This window comes from Oryx dammah, unplaced genomic scaffold (genome assembly GCF_014754425.2).
Source record: "Oryx dammah isolate SB20612 unplaced genomic scaffold, SCBI_Odam_1.1 HiC_scaffold_12, whole genome shotgun sequence".
Classification (NCBI taxonomy): domain Eukaryota; kingdom Metazoa; phylum Chordata; class Mammalia; order Artiodactyla; family Bovidae; genus Oryx; species Oryx dammah.
The window spans coordinates 34128618-34150082 of NW_024070196.1; the positions used below are offsets into that span (position 1 = coordinate 34128618).

General features: G+C 36.3%; 1 protein-coding gene across 1 annotated transcript in view; it reads right to left on the reverse strand.

The window, feature by feature from the left end:
• The window catches only part of SPATA5 (spermatogenesis associated 5), a 346722-nt gene that overhangs the window by 42658 nt on the left and 282599 nt on the right, over positions 1–21465 (reverse strand). Inside the window, exon 15 of the mRNA XM_040250546.1 lies at positions 17543–17707. Within this exon, the coding sequence (XP_040106480.1) occupies positions 17543–17707 (165 nt within the window). The remainder of the gene's footprint in view (positions 1–17542; positions 17708–21465) is intronic.

Below are 21465 nucleotides of genomic sequence, written 5' to 3' on the forward strand. Positions count from 1 at the left end.
AGCACATGGGGTTTTTAGTGCAGTGAAACCATTCTATATGATATATCATTATATATTTGTCAAATGTCATATGCAAGTGTCATTATATATTTGTCAAAATCCATAGAAAGTACATCACCAAGAGTGAAATAAAAATTAGGGACTTTAGTTAATAATAATATATCAATAATGGCTCAATAATTTAAATAAATGTATCATAATAATGAAAGATGATAATAGGGGAAATGGGAGAAGGAGGTGAGAAAGTGAATGGATACTCTATGTTTTCCACTTATTTTTCTGTAAGCCTAAAACTGCTCAGAAAATAAAATTTATTAATAAAAAATATATAATTAAAAATGTCACATAAGAGATAATTTTAGTTATTAAAAGAATATCTTTTAGCAATGTAGAAGAAATAGTCTTAATTTCTCTAGTGAGACAGATGTTTAAAAATATGACTCCTAAATATAACTTTCAAGTTATAGAAATGCAAAAAAAGAATTTTGGTCCTTTGTTAATAGACAGTGGTACTTTTCAGATTTTATATACAAATACTAGAAAAATATGGTCTTAAGCATGTATGTCCTAGTTTTAGGGGTCATGTTTAAGAATTAGTGACCAAATATTTATAAATAGTTTTCTTTGGAAATTCTTTACTGGGTGCCTTCTACTACATCTCCAAAAATTTTATATAAAAATGTCTAATGAAGAAAAGCTTCTCAGAAGGGGCAGAAATTAGTTATGACTTTTATTCTTTAACACAGTTGTCTTTTTGAGCTTGTAGAGGAAATTCCCAGTTTTTTATATTTTTAACAATGAATTTCCTCTTAAATTTGGAACTTAAACCAAAATTCTTTTAGAAACTAATCCCTCTTATCAAACAAAATTCTACAGATTAAGTGGAGCCGCTCCCCTCAATGCAGTCCAGATGAGGGGTCCTAGGATTTTTCTTCCTGTTTGCTCCTCCTATGCCCTGGCCTTGAGACCACCGAGAGGAACCCTGGTGCTTTTAGAGTCAGCTTCAAACTAGTCTCTAAAATATAAATATTTTCCAATTATAAAATCACTTACTATTGAATTTTCTATTACTATTACCTATCTTTTAGTTTCTACCCCAAAGTCCCTCATGCTAATAAGGCTTAGTAAAACTTGGATGCAATCTCAAAAACGACGGAATGATCTCTGTTCGTTTCCAAGGCAAACCATTCAATATCACGGTAATCAAGTCTATGCCCCGACCAATAATACTGAAGAAGTTGAAGTTGGATGGTTGTATGAAGACCTACAAGACCTTCTAGAACTAACACCCAAAAAAAGATGTTCTTTTCATTACAGGGGACTCGAATGCAAAAGCAGGAAGTCAAGAAATAAATACCTGGAGTAACAGGCAAATTTGGCCGGGGAGTACAGAATTAAGCAGGGCAAAGGCTAATAGACTTCTGCCAAGAGAATGCACTCACTGGTCAGAGCAAACACCTTCTTCCAACAACACAAGAGAAGACTCTACACATGGACTTCACCAGATGGTCAATACCAAAATCAGATTGATTATATTTTTTGCAGCAAAAGATGGAGAAGCTCTATACAGTCAGCAAAAACAAGACCAGGAGCTGACTGTGGCTTAGATCATGAACTCATTGCTAAATTCAGATTTAAATTCAAGAAAGTAGGGAAAACCACTAGACCATTCAGATATGACCTGAATCAAATCCATTACAATTATACAGTAGAAGTGAGAAATAGATTTAAGGTTCTAGATCTGATAGAGTACCTGATGAACTATGGACAGAGGTTCATGACACTGTACAGGAGAAAGGGATCAAGACCATCTCAAAGGAAAAGAAATGCAAAAAAGAAAAATGGCTGTCTGAGGAGGCCTTACAAATAGCTATGAAAAGAAGGGAAGCAAAAAGCAAAGGAGAAAAGGAAAGACATACTCATCTGAATGCAGAGTTCCAAAGAATAGCAAGGAGAGATAAGAAAGCCTTCCTCAGTGATCAGTGCAAAGAAACAGAGGAAAACAATAGAATGGGAAAGACTAGAGATCTTTTTCTAAGGGAATATTTCACACAAAGAAGGGCTCAATAAAGGATATAAATGGTATGGATCTAATAGAAGCAGAAGATATGAAGAAGAGGTGGCAAGAATACACAGAAGAACTGTACAAAAAAGATCTTCATGACCCAGATAATCACGATGGTGTGATCACTCACCTAGAGCCAGATATCCTGGAATGTGAAGTCAAGTGGGCCTTAGAAAGCATCCCTATGAACAAAGCTAGTGGAGGTGATGGAATTCCAGTTGAGCTGTTTCAAATCCTGAAAGATGATGGTGTGAAAGTGCTATACTCAATATGCCAGCAAATATGGAAAACTCAGCAGTGGCCACAGGACTGGAAAATGTCAGTTTTCATTCCAATCCCAAAGAAAGGCAATACCAAAGAATGCTCAAACTACCACACAATTGCACTCATCTCACACGCAAGTAAAGTAATGCTGAAAATCCTCCAAGCCAGGCTTCAGCGATACATGAACCGTGAACTCCCTGATGTTCAAGCTGGGTTTAGAAAAGGCAGAGGAACCAGAGATCAAATTGCCAACATCCGCTGGATCATCAAAAAAGCAAGAGAGTTCCAGAAAAACATCTACTTCTGCTTTATTGACTATGCCAAAGCCTTTGACTGTGTGGGTCACAACAAACTGGAAAATTCTGAAAGAGATGGGAATACCAGACCACCTGACCTGTCTCCTGAGAAATCTATATGCAGGTCAGGAAGCAACAGTTAGAACTGGACATGGAACAACAGACTGGTTCCAAATTAGGAAAGGAGTACTTCAAGGCTGTATATTGTCACCCTGCTTATTTAACTTATATGTAGAGTACATCATGAGAAACCCTGGGCCAGATGAAGCACAAGCTGGAATCAAGATTGCTGGGAGGAATATCAATAACCTCAGATATGCAGATGACACCACTCTTATGGCAGAAAGTGAAGAACTAAAGAGCTTAATGAAAGTGAAAGAGGAGAGTGAAAAAGTTGGCTTAAAGCTCAACATTCAGGAAATTAAGATCATGGCATCTGGTCCCATCACTTCATGGGAAATAGATGGGGAAACAGTAGAAACACTGTCAGACTTCATTTTTGGGGGCTCCAAAATCACTGCAGATAGAGTCTGCAGCCATGAAATTAAAAGCAGCTTACTCCTTGGAAGAAAAGTTATGACCAACCTAGATAGCATATTCAAAAGCAGAGACATTACTTTGCCAACAAAGGTCCATCTAATCTTTCCAGTGGTCAGGTATGGATGTGAGAATTGAACTATAAAGAAAGCTGAGCGCTGAAGAATTGATGCTTTTGAACTGTGGTGTTGAAGAAAACACTTGAGAGTCCCTTGGACTGCAAGGAGATCCAACCAGTCCATCCTGAAGGAAATCAGTCCTGAATATTCACTGGAACGACTGATGCTGAAGCTGAAACTCCAATACTTTGGCCACCTGATGCACAGAACTGGCTCATTGGAAAAGACCCTGATGCTGGGAAAGATTGAAGGTGGGACGAGAAAGGAATGACAGAGGATGTGATGGTTGGATGGCATCACTGACTCAATGGACATGAGTTTGAGTAAGCTCTAGGAGTTGGTGATGGACAAGGAAGCCTGGAGTGCTACAGTTCATGGGGTCGCAGAGTTGGACACAACTGAGCAACTGAACTGAACTGAAAGTGTAAAGAACAAGAAAAGCTATAGGTAACATACTAGAATACTTTTAAGTTCTTTTCTATTTATTTTAAAAAATATAACCCCAAAATGTACCAATTAAGAAATTCATTTGAGAGAGTAAAATTTTAAAAAAATGCAGATACTTCTGTGAATGTTCTTGATTATTTAACATTATGTAGTGAATTGATTTAATCAGATTGCTTTTCAACCAGACAACTGATTGAGATAGTCAAAAACAGAACTCAGAAAAGTAGGTCTGGAAGATGTTAGGTGTCGGGAAAGGAACTTGGAAGATGAAGGGTGAAAAGTTATACAAAGAGAAAAAGTGAAGACAAACCTTCTCTAATCTAATCTTGCATAGGACTGGCTTTGTGGCAAGGGGAAAAAAAAATCTACTCCATTCCTTTGGTTGGCTCTAATAGTTCATGTGCTTCTTTTTCCAGGAACTAAAATTTATACCCACTCCTGTTAGGTTACTTATACCATGATGTACTACATTTCAGGGAACTAGCTTGGAAACTATTTACCAATGGAAGCATTGCTTTGAGAAATAAATGTTACTTTGAATCCTTAAGAGGCAACTCAGAGTAAACTTTGTATAAATGAGGAACTGCCTATACCAACCCTATTCTCAAAGATAATTCAGGATGAAATTAATGACTATTAACTAAGAGAAATAATCTTTATTAGTAAGAAAAAAAGAAATAAAAAATATAACATGACCTGTTCTTTAATAATGTGAGGTGTAATGGACTCTCTGTTAGTCTGCTTGGGCTGCCATAGAAAATACCACAGAGTGGATGGCCGAAGCACTAGAAATTTATTTTCTCACAGCTGGAAATCTAAGATTGAGTGTCATCAGGGTCAATTTTTGGTGAAGGCTCCCTTCCCATCTTGTAGACATCCAAAAGTATCATAGTAACCTAGGTCATGTATGACCTTTCCTCTGTACATTCAGGAGGCTTTATTAGACCCCACTCCAATAATCTTGCCTGGAAAATCCCATGGACAGAGGAGCCTGGTAGGCTGCAGTCCATGGGGTCGCTAAGAGTCAGACACCACTGAGCGACTTCACTTTCACTTTTCACTTTCCTGCATTGGAGAAGGAAATGGCAACCAACTCCAGTCTTCTTGCCTGGAGAATCCCAGGGATGGGGGGAGCCTGGTGGGCTGCCGTCTGTGGGGTCGCACAGAGTCGGACACAACTGAAGTGACTTAGCAGCAGCCATCACTATTTAATCCTAGTTCCCTCCTTTCCTTATATGCTTTATCTCCAAATATTATTGCATTGGGGGTTAGAGCTTCAACATATGAATTTTTCAGAGACAGATTTTGGTTCATAGACACTCTTTAAAAAATTATAAGCAATTACGATTATGAAAAAGAGAAAAGAAAACTTCAAACTTATTAGGCACTAAGATCTCTGCCTCTCTTTTATCAGCCTGTGGTTCTCTCTGTGAAGCACATAAAATGGGAGAAATACTCTCTTTAATATTTTATATTTTGCCTATTATATGACTTTCAAAATGAATCACATCTTGAATATCTAAAGTATTGGTTATCAAAAAAGAATTCAGGAGGTCCTCAGGCTATATCACTACTGGAGTAGCAAAAACAAAAGTTCAAAACAATACAGAACACAGCTATATACTACTTTATGCTATAAGATATTATTATAAAAATTATTATAATGAGGTTTTAGGGTAGTAATTGAAAATAAACCGCTTGGGGTAGGATCCAAGTCATGCCCACACTGAACTCGATTTTATAATAAGCTAGATCATGTTACAGCAGGACTTTGATGTGTTTCAATTTTTACATAATTTATTATGTTGTATAATATGGACCAAGTCTTATACATTTGAGTTATTTTATATTCCTAAAACTCAATGACTAATTCTAGTTTTAGATACAAGTGCAAAGTGAATGAAAATACTAATGTAACTTGCTTTATAAAATAAACGTTCTAAAATTTTATAAATAAATATCTTTTTGAATATGTAATTTAAAAGCACCAAAGATATAATTTACTCATGAAACTATCCCTAAAGGTTCAAAAATCAGGAAACTAGACATGGCAAAAAATTTTGGTGTGCTGTTTATAGCAGGAGCACGATATTAATTTTATAGCATAGACGTCTTTTATTAAGCTCGAAAGAAGCCATGGATGAAATGGTAGCCCAGTGTCCGTAAACTTGTGCATGTATACATACTTTACGCCCAATAAGGTGGCTCAGAGGTTAAAGCGTCTGCCTCCAATGTGGGAGACTTGGGTTTGATCCCTGGGTCAGGAAGATCTCCTGGAGAAGGAAATGGCAATCCACTCCTTTATTCTTGCCTGGAGAATCCCATGGACAGAGGAGCCTGGTGGGCTACAGTCCACGGGGTCGCAAAGAGTCGGACACGACTGAGCAACTTCACTCACTCACTCACTCATATGACCAATTCAACTGTATAATAAGAAAGTTCACTTCGAATTGACACTTCTGGATTCATCTCCCCAAAATCTCCAGTTCTGACCCAGATTTATGATACAGAGAAGAAATGAAAAAAGAAATGCTGGGGACTACCATTGTTCAGTGTTTGACCTTTTGTATTTTTAAGAATTCTGGCAAGAAGTTAATGCTAGGCAAACAAATATAATTCTTGCGTTTAAATATAAAACCATTCCTTAAGGGTTCTTTTGAAGTGAATAAAAATATGCCAAAGTACTACTTTTGCTATCACAGAAAGGAGGTCTTTTCCAAATGCCAAAAACAATTTAAGTGATTTTCCATCTTTTTGGGTAATTCTGAAGAAAAAGAGAAAATGACTAATTTATGATTTGGAACTTCTACAATGATAAAATTGGCATGTGTATTGTATCTTAATTTTTCCTTCTAAATGAACAGGGAAACTTTCCCACAATTATAAAAGCAAAACCCATTATAGCTGTTATTAAAGACCACCAGAAATAGTATTTGGAGGTTAAAAACAGACAAAACAAAAGAGAGATGCAAATCTTAATTCTTTGTACTTTTCTTTCAAGCCCAAGGCAAGGTTAGATTCAGTTTTTAAATTTCTAAAACACAGGAAAGGTTATATTTAAAAACAATTCAATGACTGTATTGTAACTCTAAACTATTTTACAGTTTTGGTAATATTTTAATAGAATGACACCTTTGAGAACTCAGAACCACTGTCACTTGAGGATGAAGAATAAGAACATCTCTGTGTCACCATCTAACACCAGATGACAAACAAGAAGTATTTTTGTCCTTTGCGTTAGATTTCTGAGCCTTACCTAAGCACTCAGGTTCAACTCTAAGCTAAAATTGAAAGGGCATAGTAATTCGGTATGTGTATTTTCTGAACAATTTTTCTAGTAGAAATGCTAGGTGTACCATTTTTTTCTTGTCAATAAAACATATTAAAAAATTACATTGTACCCAAGGAACCAAGTATTACTTTAATATACTGAAATAGGGATATTATGTAGACAGTTTGTAAGGAAACATTAGGTTTATGTATTTGAAAGTAAAAAAAAAAGTATACATGTTTTAAAAATGAACAAATAAAAACAGGGATTTCAGATGTTTAAATCTAAATCAGCTGAAATAAATTCTGCACGTAACTATGAATTACAGTTTGAATTTAAAGAACATACCATTCAAACTAAAAACATGACATATACATAAAACACTCATGAGTATTCATAAAATCTAACGCAGCAAAATATGGAAATATTAAACAAACTGTAAGTTCTTTATATTAGAGAGCAATGAAATTGATTTTGCTGATTTATACAAATATACAACAAAAATTATTTATTGAGCACCTGCTATAAGTACGAAGATAAATACACTTACGTACTTACTGTATGAATCATTTCATCTATTCTGGACAACAGATCTCTCTCATTAACCCATCTGCTAACTATAATGCAGTTTCACATGGTACAAATTGTTCTTTTCTTTAAACAAATCTTTTTTTGTTTATTTGGCTACACCAAGTCTTCATTGCATCAAGTGAGTTCTTTCAGTTGAGGAAAGTGAATACTCAGTTCTGGCATGTGGGATCTATTTCCCTGACTAGGAATTAAACCTGGGCCCTCTGCATTGGGACTGTGGAGTCTTAGCCACTGGAACACCAGGGAAGTCCCAAAACTGTTCTTAAAAGAAGAAAAAGTCTTCACTTACACTGGTGGCATACTTTTCACATATCAGTTCAGTTCAGTTCAGTTGCTCAGTCATGCCCAACTCTCTGCGACCACATGACTTACAGCACGCCAGGCCTCCCTGTCCATCACCAACTCCTGGAGTTCCCTCAAACTCACATTCATTGAGTCGGTGATGCCATCCAGCCATCTCATCCTCTGTCGTCCCCTTCTCCTCCTGCCCCCAATCCCTCACAGCATCAGAGTCTTTTCCAATGAGTCAGCTCTTCACATGAGGTGGCCAAAGTACTGGAGTTTCAGCTTTAACATCATTCCTTCCAAAGAAAACCCTGGGCTGATCTCCTTTAGAATGGACTGTTTGGATCTCTTTGCAATCCAAGTGACTCTCAAGAGTCTTCTCCAACACCACAGTTCAAAAGCATCAATTCTTCGGCGCTCAGCTTTCTTCACAGTCCAACTCTCACATCCATACGTGACCACTGGAAAAACCATAGCCTTGACTATACGGACCTTTGTTGGCAAAGTAATGTTCTGCTTTTGAATATGCTATCTAGGTTGGTCATAACTTTCCTTCCAAGGAGTAAGCGTCTTTTAATTTCATGGCTGCAATCACCATCTGCAGTGATTTTCATATATAGATCCATTAAATTATTATTAGAAATTAGCTTACTTCTAAAGCTGAAACTCCAATACTTTGGCCACCTCATGCGAAGAGTTGACTCATTGGAAAAGACTCTGATGCTGGGAGGGATTGGGGACAGGAGGAGAAGGGGACAACAGAAGATGAGATGGCTGGATGGCATCACCGACTCGATGGACATGAGTTTGGGTGAACTCCGGGAGTTGGTGATGGACAGGGAGGCCTGGCATGCTGCAATCCATGTGGTTGCAAAGAGTCAGACAGGACTGAGCAACTGAACTGAACTGAACTGAACTGGACTGAGCCTACTTCACCTCAAATAATCAAAAATGTCCAACTCTACCAGGATCTATACCACAGAATTAAAGCATGCTCTGCTGCTGCTGCTAAGTCGCTTCAGTCATGTCCGACTCTGTGTGACCCCATAGACAGCAGCCCACCAGGCTCCCCCGTCCCTGGGATTCTCCAGGCGAGAACACTGGAGTGGGTTGCCATTTCCTTCTCCAAAAGCATGCTTTACACACTTTTTAAAAAAATCATGAGCTCCTTCCAAGCTGGTAAAACCCCCAAATTTATCATTCTTTCGAAGATGAAAAAGCACAGATTCAATGTTCATACAAAAATTCTGGGGGGACCAGCATGGATCAATAGACTGAAAATCTGGAAGAGGAGAAACAACATAGGCTGTTAACATGCCATTACTCTTGGCCTGAGTAATTCTTCATAGATACTTACTTTGCCTGGATACTAGGCTTGAGGACTAGATTATCAGGTAGGTCTTGATGAACTTGTTGCCTTGATAACACCACTTCATTTTATAAATGGGCTTCAGTACTTTATACTTTCAGTAATAAAATGCTCTATTAAGTTTGTTGCCAGCCAGCCTCTCATTCAACATTCATTTCCTTTCTGACTAATGCTTCTTGTAATCTGACAGCAGTTTTAAACAACTGGCAAGGAGTCAGTAATACAGGTATGGCAGCACAAGGTGTTCTGGAGGATGGTTTGCTTTGGTATAAACATCCTATCTAAAATAGCCTTCGCATAAGCCAAATTAAGGTTTCTTTTTATTGCCAATTTAAGTAGAAGTTCACGTTTGGAAATATAGACAATGTTACATTTCTATACACTGTATATTTTTAAAACTGTAAGTTAAAATGAACATTATAACTTTGTAGATTTTACTTACTTTCCTAACAAAGAGTTTAGGGAAAAAGCAGGCTGAAGCATATTTTCATTTTATAAGACTTTTTATCCTAATGCCTCCAGAATCATAGATACTGAACTTGACAAGTTGTTCTTAAGAAAGATCAAAAGCAGGAAAACCAAAGGTATCAAGGAAAAAAAATCACTGGGCATGGGAATCTCTGAGCAATTAAAACTTTCATTTCCATTCAGTGGAAAATTGTTCAAGTTTGCTAAAGAGATTTTTTTGGCGGGGGCGGGGCACACCACACACCTTGTGGAATCTTCGCTCCCAGACCACAGGTTGAACCAGGGCCCTTGGCAGTGAAAGCATGGAGTCTTCACCACTGGACTTCCAGGGTTCCCAGGAGAATTTTTATTAAAATCCAAATTCTAAGAACTGTCAGAGTCTTTCAAGATTCCTATTCTTCTTGTGCCATGGTTAGGGTCTCTAGGCCATAGAAGCTAGTATTTAGAGACAATGACCACAATCCCAAGATTCCAGGTTTCCAGGAGCATTGTAAGGAAAACATAACTGTCTTATATGTCCCTGGAGGTACAATCCCTAAGGAATTCCTTATAGGACTACTCTAATCTATGACAGGTATAGGTACACATTATTAGCACTAGGAAGGATCATGAAGACCATATCTCTACTCTTTTATTAAAATATGAGAAATTAGTTCTTGATATGATAACTGATCTGGCCAAATTAATACTGTAGTAAGTGGTCAAGACAGGACTGAAGTCTAGGTCTTGGTTTTTACCAAACAGTAAGAGAGAGGGGTAGAGGACTGGCTTAAAAGTCATAGCCTAATACATGCTTTCAGTATATCTGGTTTTTGCACTGGAAGAATTTATCATGATTCATTTAAATAGGGTAGCTACTGATTGGTCCAAAATTGAGAAAGGAGTACAACAAGGCTGTTTATTGTCACCCTGTTTATTCAACTTATATGCAGAGCACATCATGCAAAATGCCAGGCTGGATGAGTTGCAAGCTGGAATCAAGATTGCCAGGAGAAATATCAACAACCTCAGATATGCAGATGAAACCACCAGTATGGCAGAAAGCAAAGAGGAACTAAAGAGTCTCTTGATGAGGGTGAAAGAGAAGACTGAAAAAGCCAGCTTAAAACTCATTAAAAAATTAAGATCAAGGCCTCCGGTCCCATCACTTCATGGCAAATAGATGGGGAAATAATGGAAACAGTGACAGACTTTCTTTTCTTGGGCTCCAAAATCACTGTGGATGGTGACTGCTGCCATGAAACTAAAAGACGCTTGCTCCTTGAAGAAAAGCAATGACAAACCTATGCAGCGTATTAAAAAGCAGAGACATTACTTTGCCTACAAAGGTCCATATAGTCAAAGCTATGGTTTTTCCAGTTGTCACATATGGATGTGAGAGATGGACCATAAAGAAGGCAGAGAATCTAAGAATCGATGCTTTTGAATTGAGGTGCTGGAGAAGACTCTTGAGAGTCCCTTGGACAACAAGGAGATCAAAGCAGTCAACCTTAAAGGAAATCAACCCTGAATATTCATTGGAAGAACTGATGCTGAAACGCCAATACTTTGGCTACCTGATGTGATGTCCAAGGTCCTTCACACTTGTCTGACTCATTTCCCCTGGTTTATTACCTACCATTTCTACTCTCAGACTCTTTTTCTACTCATATTTCAACCTTTAACGGAATGTAGAACACACTATGTACTTTTATATATTTCTACCTTTCTGTATGCCAGGGACGCTCCCCTTTCCAGCCCTCCTATACTTGCGGACTGCTATTCACCTATTAAGACTCAGATCAGCTATCCCCTCCTTCAATTCTACTTAGTGCAGAGTTACAACTTCTTTCTCCCACAGTATTCTGCATATGACTATATCATGTCACATAAACACATTGTATTGGAGAAGGAAACAGCAACCCACTCCAGTATTCTTGCCTGGAAAATCCCATGGACAGAGGAGTCTGGTGGGTTACAGTCCATGGAGTCATGAAGAGTTAGACACAACTTAGCACACACACAAACACATTATATAGAACTTAGTTATTTATATGTCTTTCCCTCTAAACTGAAGATCTTATTCACAACACCTGGGAAAATACTGTAAGTAAATAAAGAAAAACATAGTTCCTAACTTCAAGTAGCTTATAATTTTTGTGAAGATGACATCCAGGTAGCTAAAGACAATAACTGTAAGAAAAGTACATATAAAAAAAGTGTCAAAATGTTTCATACCCACTGTCCACAAGAGCAGGCAAAACTTTATCAAAGATCAGAGATGTCAAAGGGACTATGGAACATTTTCAAAGATCCTTCTGTTGACTCAGAGTCAGGAAGAGGCTTTCAGGACAAGTTCAAGGATCTGATTTCTGGTTCTGGGTCTGTCACATTTATTTGCTATGGGACTTTAAATAAATCAGTATCAAAAAAAGTTTAAAACTGTAAGTGTCACTTTAGTGAATGTTAAAATTGGTATTTTTGTTCATTAGGATTACTTAGAATCAACCCACAAATCATCCATCCACCATATAGTTCACTGATGCAGTGGACACAGTGGTTGCTGTGCTGGGAGTCCAAGAAGTACAGAACCTAGTTTCTGCCATAGACAATCTTACAGTTTGTTTGGTGGGACATGAGGCGGCTGCCCTTATTAAAATAACCAGAAGAGAAAACATCCTAAGAGCCAAACAAATGAAACAAAAATCAGAGTAAAAGTATTCAAAAGGAGAAGCCATTTTTGGGTGGGTTTGTCATGATGGTTTTATGACAAAGCAGTGATTTCAGTAGGCTGTGTGAGCAAAGAGTACTTTGAAACTCTGGGCTATAGATATAGAATTTTAGGGTAAATGCACAATAAAGAGTGGAGAGAACAAAGATCTCAAATTAAGAGCAGTATACTAAATGGTTACAACAGCACGATTTCACAGGGCAGTTTCTGATTAGGCAGGATAAGCAGATTGCGGGTGTTTCTACAGGAGGTTGCTAAGTCCCGTGATGCCTGCTGCACTTAGAGATGTGAACACTGCTGCTAATCGCTCTCCACCAGCACTGCACAGGGAGCCAAAACGTGTCCTGTCCTGCCTGAGGATCTTGAGTCCTATCTCAGATGTGTTGCTAGGCTGGTCATATAAAGAGTCAATCTATGTCAGGTTCCAGTACATTGATCTTGATTTTTAGATTAGGAAAAATAGTCACAAGAGCATTCAAGGATGAAAAGTGCAGATATCCTACATGATTATAATTGCTCTTTCTGTTTTCACTGGGTAGGAGAAAAGAGAAAGTATGTTAAAAGAGTAACAGTCAGCAAGACAATAAAGTAGACAGGAGGAAAAGGGAACAACAGAAGTCGAGATGGTTGGATGCCATCATCGACATGATAGACATGAATCTGAGGAGGCTCCAGGAGTTGATGATGGACAGGGAAGCCTGGTGTGCTGCAGCCCATGGGGTCACAAAAAGTTGGACACGACTGAGCAACTGAACAATTTTATTAGGTATAATAGCTCAAGCACAGTGCATAGAACCCTTTTTGAGTTAATGAGGCACACTGAAAGGTGATTTTTTAAATGTCAAGCTGACATGAAGATTTTGAGCTTTTATTAGACTCAGAAGGGCCCTGACTTAGACTACAAAACAGAATTCAGGGCAAGACACATCGCTTTAGTGAAACAAAGATAAGACTAAATTCACATGAAGTTAAAGCTTTTTGAAAAATTAATGTGAAATGTATTTAACAAATTGCTAGAGCTAGATTCATAAGATGACTCTAAAAAGGGTCACTATATTACCTAGATTTCTACAGCTGGAGAAAAGTGTAAGAGGCAAACTCAATGATTATTTATTAACAGCTTTCAGATAAATTATCTGGTTATTGAGACCATGCAAAACTGTCTTATGGCAGCATCATTCAATACTGCAGTGGTAAATATAAACACTGAACTGATATGAGGAGGATAAAATGAAGGGAAATAACATTTATGAAGCACTCATTATGTGTCAGGCCTTGTTGCTTTTACATTTATTATCTCACTCAACCCTCAAAACCGTTTGTCATGCAGGTATTTCACAGATGAGGAAACTAAGATTCAAAGAAGTTAAATATTAAACAACTTGTCGGAAGCAACTCTGAAGAAATGAGCTACAATTCTATTAAAAGTCTACTCAACTGTATCATTAAAATTGTTTTTTCTCCAGTTAATTGCCTCTCTTGAAAGCTGAATTCTCAAATCTTGATATGTGAAATAAATGCTATGATTGCCTATATTACTCATAAATGTATAGCTGATACCTGGCTCTTAGATGTTTTGTCAATTTAACGAGATAATCACTAAAACAAGGATAACATCCAAATGCAAATAGTTAATCTAAATTTTACCAACATTAATTGTCAGCCTGTTGCAGCAAATTCTTAGACTGAGGAAATTACGTATCTTATTCATCACCTCTGTCTTCAAGCACATGGCATACGAGTAATGGGCCCAGTTACGGCTTCATATGCATATATTTATGATTGCTGATTTCCTGCCAGTGGTAAAAGTTTTCCAAAAGGAACTAGGATAATTTGACATAGCAGAAATACATGAAGTGGAATCTGCTACAAATAACTTAAAAAACAAAAATCAAAGCAAAAGAAAACAATAGCCATAACCAAAAAAGACTTCTTATTTCCTCCTGAGCTGAATTCCCATCTGCTTTTAAATGGCAACATGTTTTTCCATTAAGTGGAAGCTACAGCCAAGAAATCAAAGACAATGAGGCTCTGGCCACGGGGGAATAGAGGGCTGCAGGGGCGGCTGATGGATGCTGCCTGCTTCAGCCTCTCCTCAGAAGATGCTCCCTAGGAACCACCTTCTCCTTTCAGTGGGAGACAAACTTCCCTTTGGGACTCTCCTTAGGATTAAAAAATATAGTTTGCCTCTTACACTTTTCTCCAACTGTAGAAATCTACTTAATATAGTGACCCTTTTTAGAGTCATCTTATGAATCTAGCTCTAGTAATTTGTTAAATACATTTCACATTAATTTTTTAAAAAGCTTTATGAGCATCTCTTTGTTTTACTAAAGCGATGTGTCTTGCCCTGAACTACAATTCCCTAGACCCTTTCCAAGGAGGGAAAATGAAGTAACTCAGTATAAGGAGCTATTTCAAACTCTGGGTGTCTGTAAGCTTTCATGAAACAAAAGCACCAGGTGACAAAAAAAAATTTTTTTTGAAAAAGTAACCCCTCTTATCCCAGTTGCTTAGTAAGTGCCTATATCATCTCCATCCCAATCATCCTCTACAACTTTTTAATTAAAAAGATAAATAAAATACTCACCACAGTTAAAGTAAACATTTTCTATTTCCAAAAAAACAGAGTGCCAGTAATTTCCTCATTTCTGGCTCACCCAGACAAATTTTTGTTACATAGCTGATACTGTACAGCCAAGTAAAATTAATTTCATATAATACTGAATATACTGAATACTGAATATACTACTTTACTGAAAAGACAATAATTGAGTCAGCAGTTTCATTTTTATATCAAAAGTGGTCACAGAGACAGTTCAACCCTGAAAAAGAGGTTGTGCCTATAGCAGGACGCATTGCTATAAGAAGTTTCCTATATGACAAATGAGAAGGGAAAGTCTATTTTTCCTAAATATAATTTTTCAGTTTATTAAGTCTTTGTTAAGTATATTCTATGTAGTAGGCTTTGTGCTGAAGGATATGGCCTTGCTGGGGGAAGAAATAAATTAGTTACATCAGTGATAAAGCAGTGAGTCTGTAGGAGTCACATGACTGCAGTGCAAACTTTGACTTTGTTTTTACTATTTAAAAACCCATCAAAACTAATTTTGGCTTTCAAACATTGTCGTGCCATTTTCATTCTGATATAGAGAAGAAAAAAAGATGAGACCTTATATTTTATGCAAAGCTAAGTTTAATCTATCTTAAATTTCCTATTGATTAATTTTAAGACTTTAAAAAAGTTAGTATTTCTTTTCAAACAATAGGGCATCTGTGTGAATTACCTAAATCTTGAGACCAAACCCTCCTCTCAAAACAAAAACTGTGTAACTAATCCGTCTTGTCCAAATTGAAAATGCAGAACTACAAAGATATACGTCTGGAATAAATGTCCACAAAATTGTAGTCATACACTAATTATAATTAGGACCACAGTGGAATACCCTTCCCTCATCCAAGCATTATGGGACACAAAAATGTAAAGCGAGGGACAGAAATGTTTGCTACTTTCTCTACAACTATTTTTAGAAGATCTGATATAAAAATTAATCAGAAATGAATGTGCTTATATTTCAGGCTGAATAAGGCATGTACTACATAAGAATTAGCAAGCTGGTACAATAATTCCTGGCACCAAATGAGTTTTTACTTCTCAGCCAGACAGGACCTCATTGGCTTTGATTTTTGTTTTGCACTTCTGTGTTACTATCATGAATTACTTCAAAGTGAGAAAGGCATATTTAAACTTTGCTAACTGCTCTTCCACTTCACTCAAGTGAAAGATTTATGGTTTCTTCTCCTGGCTGTTTCCTGTAAACTGACATATCATATACAGGATGCCAGCCTTTGCTCTTACATCAAAAACTAAATTTTAGAAATGCTACAGCAGTCAGCTAGCAGTAACTATATGTTCATTTTAACTTAATGGATGGTCATGCCAAAGAGATGCTCATAAAGATTATTGTTTTAGACAAGACTTTAAACGTAAAGGCACTTTAACTGCTTCTCAAGCTTTCTACAAGAATTTTCCACCCCAGAGGAATTTAAACATTTAAAGGGGGAAAATCAAATATACATAGTTCACAGTTGCAGAAACAATTAGTAGATCTGAGATTTGTTTTGGTTGTTGCTATTAGCTATGACTGCATGATATGCTAAATCCAATTCCACACGTGAATTTATCTACAAGACTCTAATTATCATATGGTTTATTATGTTATTAGTTTCTTTGGTTTTTATAGAAGACAGATAAAAATAACAGCAAGTAAAACAGAAAGTGGAGTCCCAGTCTGCTGGATAATTCAGAATGAAAAGAATCTGCAACTTCGTATTTATGAGAGTATTAATTTTCTAGTACAAACCCATATCAGTGGTATTCAGAAGACATTTCTGTGTTGAACACATGTAGAAAAGTTGCACAAATATTTTAGTGGAATTTTATTCTGTAAACAAAAACAGCCTAAGTAAAGAGCTGCTAAGGAGAGAAAAATATCTCTTAATATGCCATTCTTAAAATTTTCGTATTTTCACAGAGGTGTTGCTGTTCTTGTTTAAAGTGTATTTTTACTATTAAGAGCAGGCTGGCTGTCCCTTTTATGGTTTTTATCACAGAATCTTTGTAGATTGAGATAATTTTCCAAAAGCTTAAAAGATAAGAAAATCAAGTCTTTTGTATTTCGGAGTATGTTCATGATATCTTAATCTCATTTTTATGATCTTTATGAGAACACAGTAGGGAAAGTTGTACACTATTTCCATTTGCTAGGAAAAGGAGTCAAAGTTCAGAAAAGTGTGTAACTGGTTGGAAGTTGCTGTATCAAGAAGCCCCAAAAGAATCTTCCACTTCTAGTCCAGTGATCTCTCCACTATATTATGCTAACTCTCTGAAGACTACATTTTGAGATATAAGATAAGCCAGGTAAAAGCAAATGAAATACTGTAGGCCAGGTAAAATGTAATTTAATTTTAGTGACCATCTGTCATGTAGTGTATTTCCTGTTTTAAGATTTCTTAATATGGAGTTATGTAAAACAGCTGGCATCAAGCAATGTTCTTTGCTGAAGACCCCAAACCACTGCTTTCCTTTCACCAAAGTATTTTGAGGGTAACTGTCTTACCTCTGCTCCTGAATACGTATCTGTTTGGAGGATGAGTTCATTCAGATCAACCTCGTTATTGATTGGCATAGAGTGAAACTGCAGGTTAAGTATTTCCCTTCTTGTTGCTGCATCTGGTAAAGGCACATAGATGATTCTATCAATTCTTCCAGGCCGCATCAAAGCCTATATAAAGAAGAGGGGGCAACACAGATTAACCAAGCTCAGAACTGACATTCCTCATGAAAGGTACACAAGGAAAGAGGATGCCCAGAATCTTATGAACAACTCACTATTATCATAATTAGTAACTAAAACAAGTACCAGTGATTCTATATCTACATCAAAGACTCAAACAAATAACAATGTCAGAGTACTTTTGAAAACAGAAAAGCAGTACTTCTGAACGGCTTTTTGCTCCCTTGCAACTAACTGTCAGGTCTGTAAAAGATGACTCTTCTCTTTTAAGGAAATGTATATACGACTTGCATTCATCATATCAAAAGATTTGTGTTTGGATAACTTCCTGCAGTAATTCTTAAAATATGGGTTAAGCTATTTCAGAGGTCTCAAAATAACAGCTCAGATCAAAGAATACTTCTAAAAGCTGATGGCAGTCAAAAAACTTCCCTAATATTTTATTGAAGGCTAATGCCTGAATTATCTTAGAAACAATGAAGTCATCTATTCAGAAAAAAAATATTGAGCATGTACTATATACCAGACTTTGTTCTTGGTTCTAGGAAATAGCATGAATAAGATAGGTATGTGTAAAACCAATTATAGTGATAGTTATTCATGTCTGTGAATATACTAATAACCTTTGAATTGCATATTTTAAGTGAATGAATTTTATGGTATGTGAATGTATCTTAATAAAACTATTAAAAGAAATAAGAGTCTAAAGTGTGTCTGTTGACAGGATGCAGCAGCTTTTAGTGGGGGCAGTCAGAGAAAGTCTCTTTGAAGAAATAAATTTTGCTGATACTACTAGAAGTCACCCATACAGAAATTTGGGGAAAGAGAACTCAAGGTAAAGGAAACATCAAGTGTAAAGGCACAGATGACTAGTATGTTCCACAGAAATAAAACACCCCACTGTGGTAGAAATCTTGAATAAAGTGAAAAGATGTAGGAAATGTGGTTAGAGAGATAGTCACAGGCAGATTATAAGGCCTTAAACTCCCATTGGAAGGCTTTAAGCAGGAAGGTGAAATGATAAGATTTACATAAAAAGATTATTCTTATGGGACAAAAAACATATACATAATATAAACATAACATATACATAATAAAAATAAAAACATATACAAAATAAACATACATAACATATACATAATAAAAATCCAAAAAAGACGTGGTAGAAAAAATTATTTTAAGAAAAAGCTGAAAATTCCTCCCAGTTGGTAAACAAACAGGAATTGACACGATCAAGAAGCTCAATAAATTTCAAAAAAAAAAAAAACTACAAAGAAAATCATACACAAACATATTACAGTCAAACAGCTGAAAACTAAAGATGCCAGCGTGAACACAGGGAACAATGATTTGAATCACCAATGACTCTCAATCAAAATGATGTGGAAACCAGTAGAACAACATCTTTAAAATGCTGAAAGAATGAAAATGTCATCCCAGAATTCTATTCCCAGTGAAAGTACCCTTCAATAACGAAGGAAAAATAAAGTCACTTTCAGATGTAACAAAACCAAGGAATATCTACCAGTAGACCTTTCCACTGGAAGAAAACTAGTAGATCTACACTATAGAAAATGCTGAAGGAAGTTCTTAAGGTTGAAGGTAAATGACATGAGATGAAAAACTGAATCTTCAGAAAGAAAGAAAGTAGATTGGAAATGAAATACCACAAACATGTAAACTCTTTAGATATGCCAAAAATTACTCTTGCTACTGGCATAAAGAGAAACAGTACTCCTTGAATATATAAGAGATACTCACTTATAATGCAAAACAGTGTATTTTTTATGTGTATTTATATATGAAGTATCTAGAAAAAAGACGTGATAGGAATACGGAAAGTATGGAAGACAAGAACTCAGACATGAATCTCTCTTTTTTTTTTTAATTTTACTTTACAATACTGTATTGGTTTTGCCATATATCAACATGAATCCGCCACAGGTGTACATGAGTTCCCAATCCTGAATCCTTCTCCCACCTCCCTCCCCATACCATCTCTCTGGGTCACCCCAGTGCACCAGCCCCCAGCATCCTGTATCCTGCATCGAACCTAGACTGGCGATTCATTTCTTACATGATATTATACATGCTTCAATGCCATTCTCCCAAATCATCCCACCCTCTCCCTCTCCCACAGAGTCCAAAAGTCTGTTCTATACATCTGTGTCTCTTTTGCTGTTTTGCATACAGGGTTATCGTTACCATCTTATTACAAAACCTAAAACAACAACAATAACAACAAAAACCAAAATCTTAAACATGCAGCTGGGACCACACAGAAAACACAAACATTGAAACTTCATATAGTTGTTCTGTGGGACTTAGTTCTTAGGGAACTGGCATAAAAAATGATGATATCCTGTGAGTAATAAATTATCTTTGTCTCTGACTCAGGAGTTTCATGTCTTTTGCCAGACTCTATGGAATTACGGCAGGCTAACTTGTTAGCTTTCAAATAGGGTAAAGTCTCAGAACCTTCGTATTTCTTAATATGTATGTTCCTAATAATGAAGCCTCAACATATATACAGCAAAAATTGACAGGATTAAAAAGATAATAAATATAAATTCACAACATAAATAGGAGATTTTAACACTCTTCTTTTAGTAATTAATAGAACTAGAAAACAAATCAGTGAGACAGAGAGGATCTAACAAGACCATCAATTACTCAGACCTAACTGAAATTTATATATAGGCATCATGTCCAATAACTGCAGAACACACTTTTTTCAAGTACACTGGGTATATTCATCAAGATAGCTCATATGATAAGCAGTAAAACAAAACTCAACAAATTCAAAACAATTGAAATCATACAGAGTAGAGCTGTGAATACAAGAAGATAAGTTAGTCATGAATAAAAATAAGACAGAGGAAAATCCCAAACACATTAGAAATTAAACAGCATACTTCTAAATAAGACATTAATCAATGGAGAAATCACAAATAAAATTAGAAAATGTTTCAAGTTGAATGATAATGAAAATTTAACAACTGAAGATGTGTGAAATATACTTAAAGCAGTGAAGTGAACTGAAAGTGAAGTGAAGTGGCTCAGTTGTGTCTGACTCTTTGCGACCCCATGGACTATAGCCTATCAGGCTCCTCCATCCATGGGATTTTCCAGGCAAGAGTGCTGGAGTGGATTGCCATTTCCAGTGCTTAGAGGCAAATTTATAACTTTAAATGTTTGTAAGAGTAAAGATGTCTAAAATCAATGACTGAAGAGTAAGTACAAGGAAGGAAACATGAGAGCAGAAATCAATGAAATGGGAAACAAGCAAGAGACAAAAATCAAAGGTTAAGAGTGGTTTTCCACAAAGATTTTTAAAATTGATTAAATTCTAGCTAGATTGAACAAGGGTAAAAGAAAGAACAAATTAGAAATGAAAAAAAAGGTTTATCACTAAAAGATCCTAAAGATAATAAAAAGATAATAGATTATTACGAACAACTTTGACAATAAAAATAAAATTTCTTGAGAAATTCAAGATGAAAATGGGCAGAAAATGAAACATAAAATCAGAATAGCTCTACACTTATTTTTTTAATGGAATGGAACTTATCAAGTTGAATTCATTATAACCAACCTTCCCATTAAGAAAAATCCAAAACCAGATGGCTTCCCTTCTGAATTTTACCAGAGAAGAAATAACACCAAAATTATAAGAAAGAACACCACAATCACTTTATGATACAGAGAAGGGAACACTTCTCAACTTGTTTTAAAAGCCAGTATGA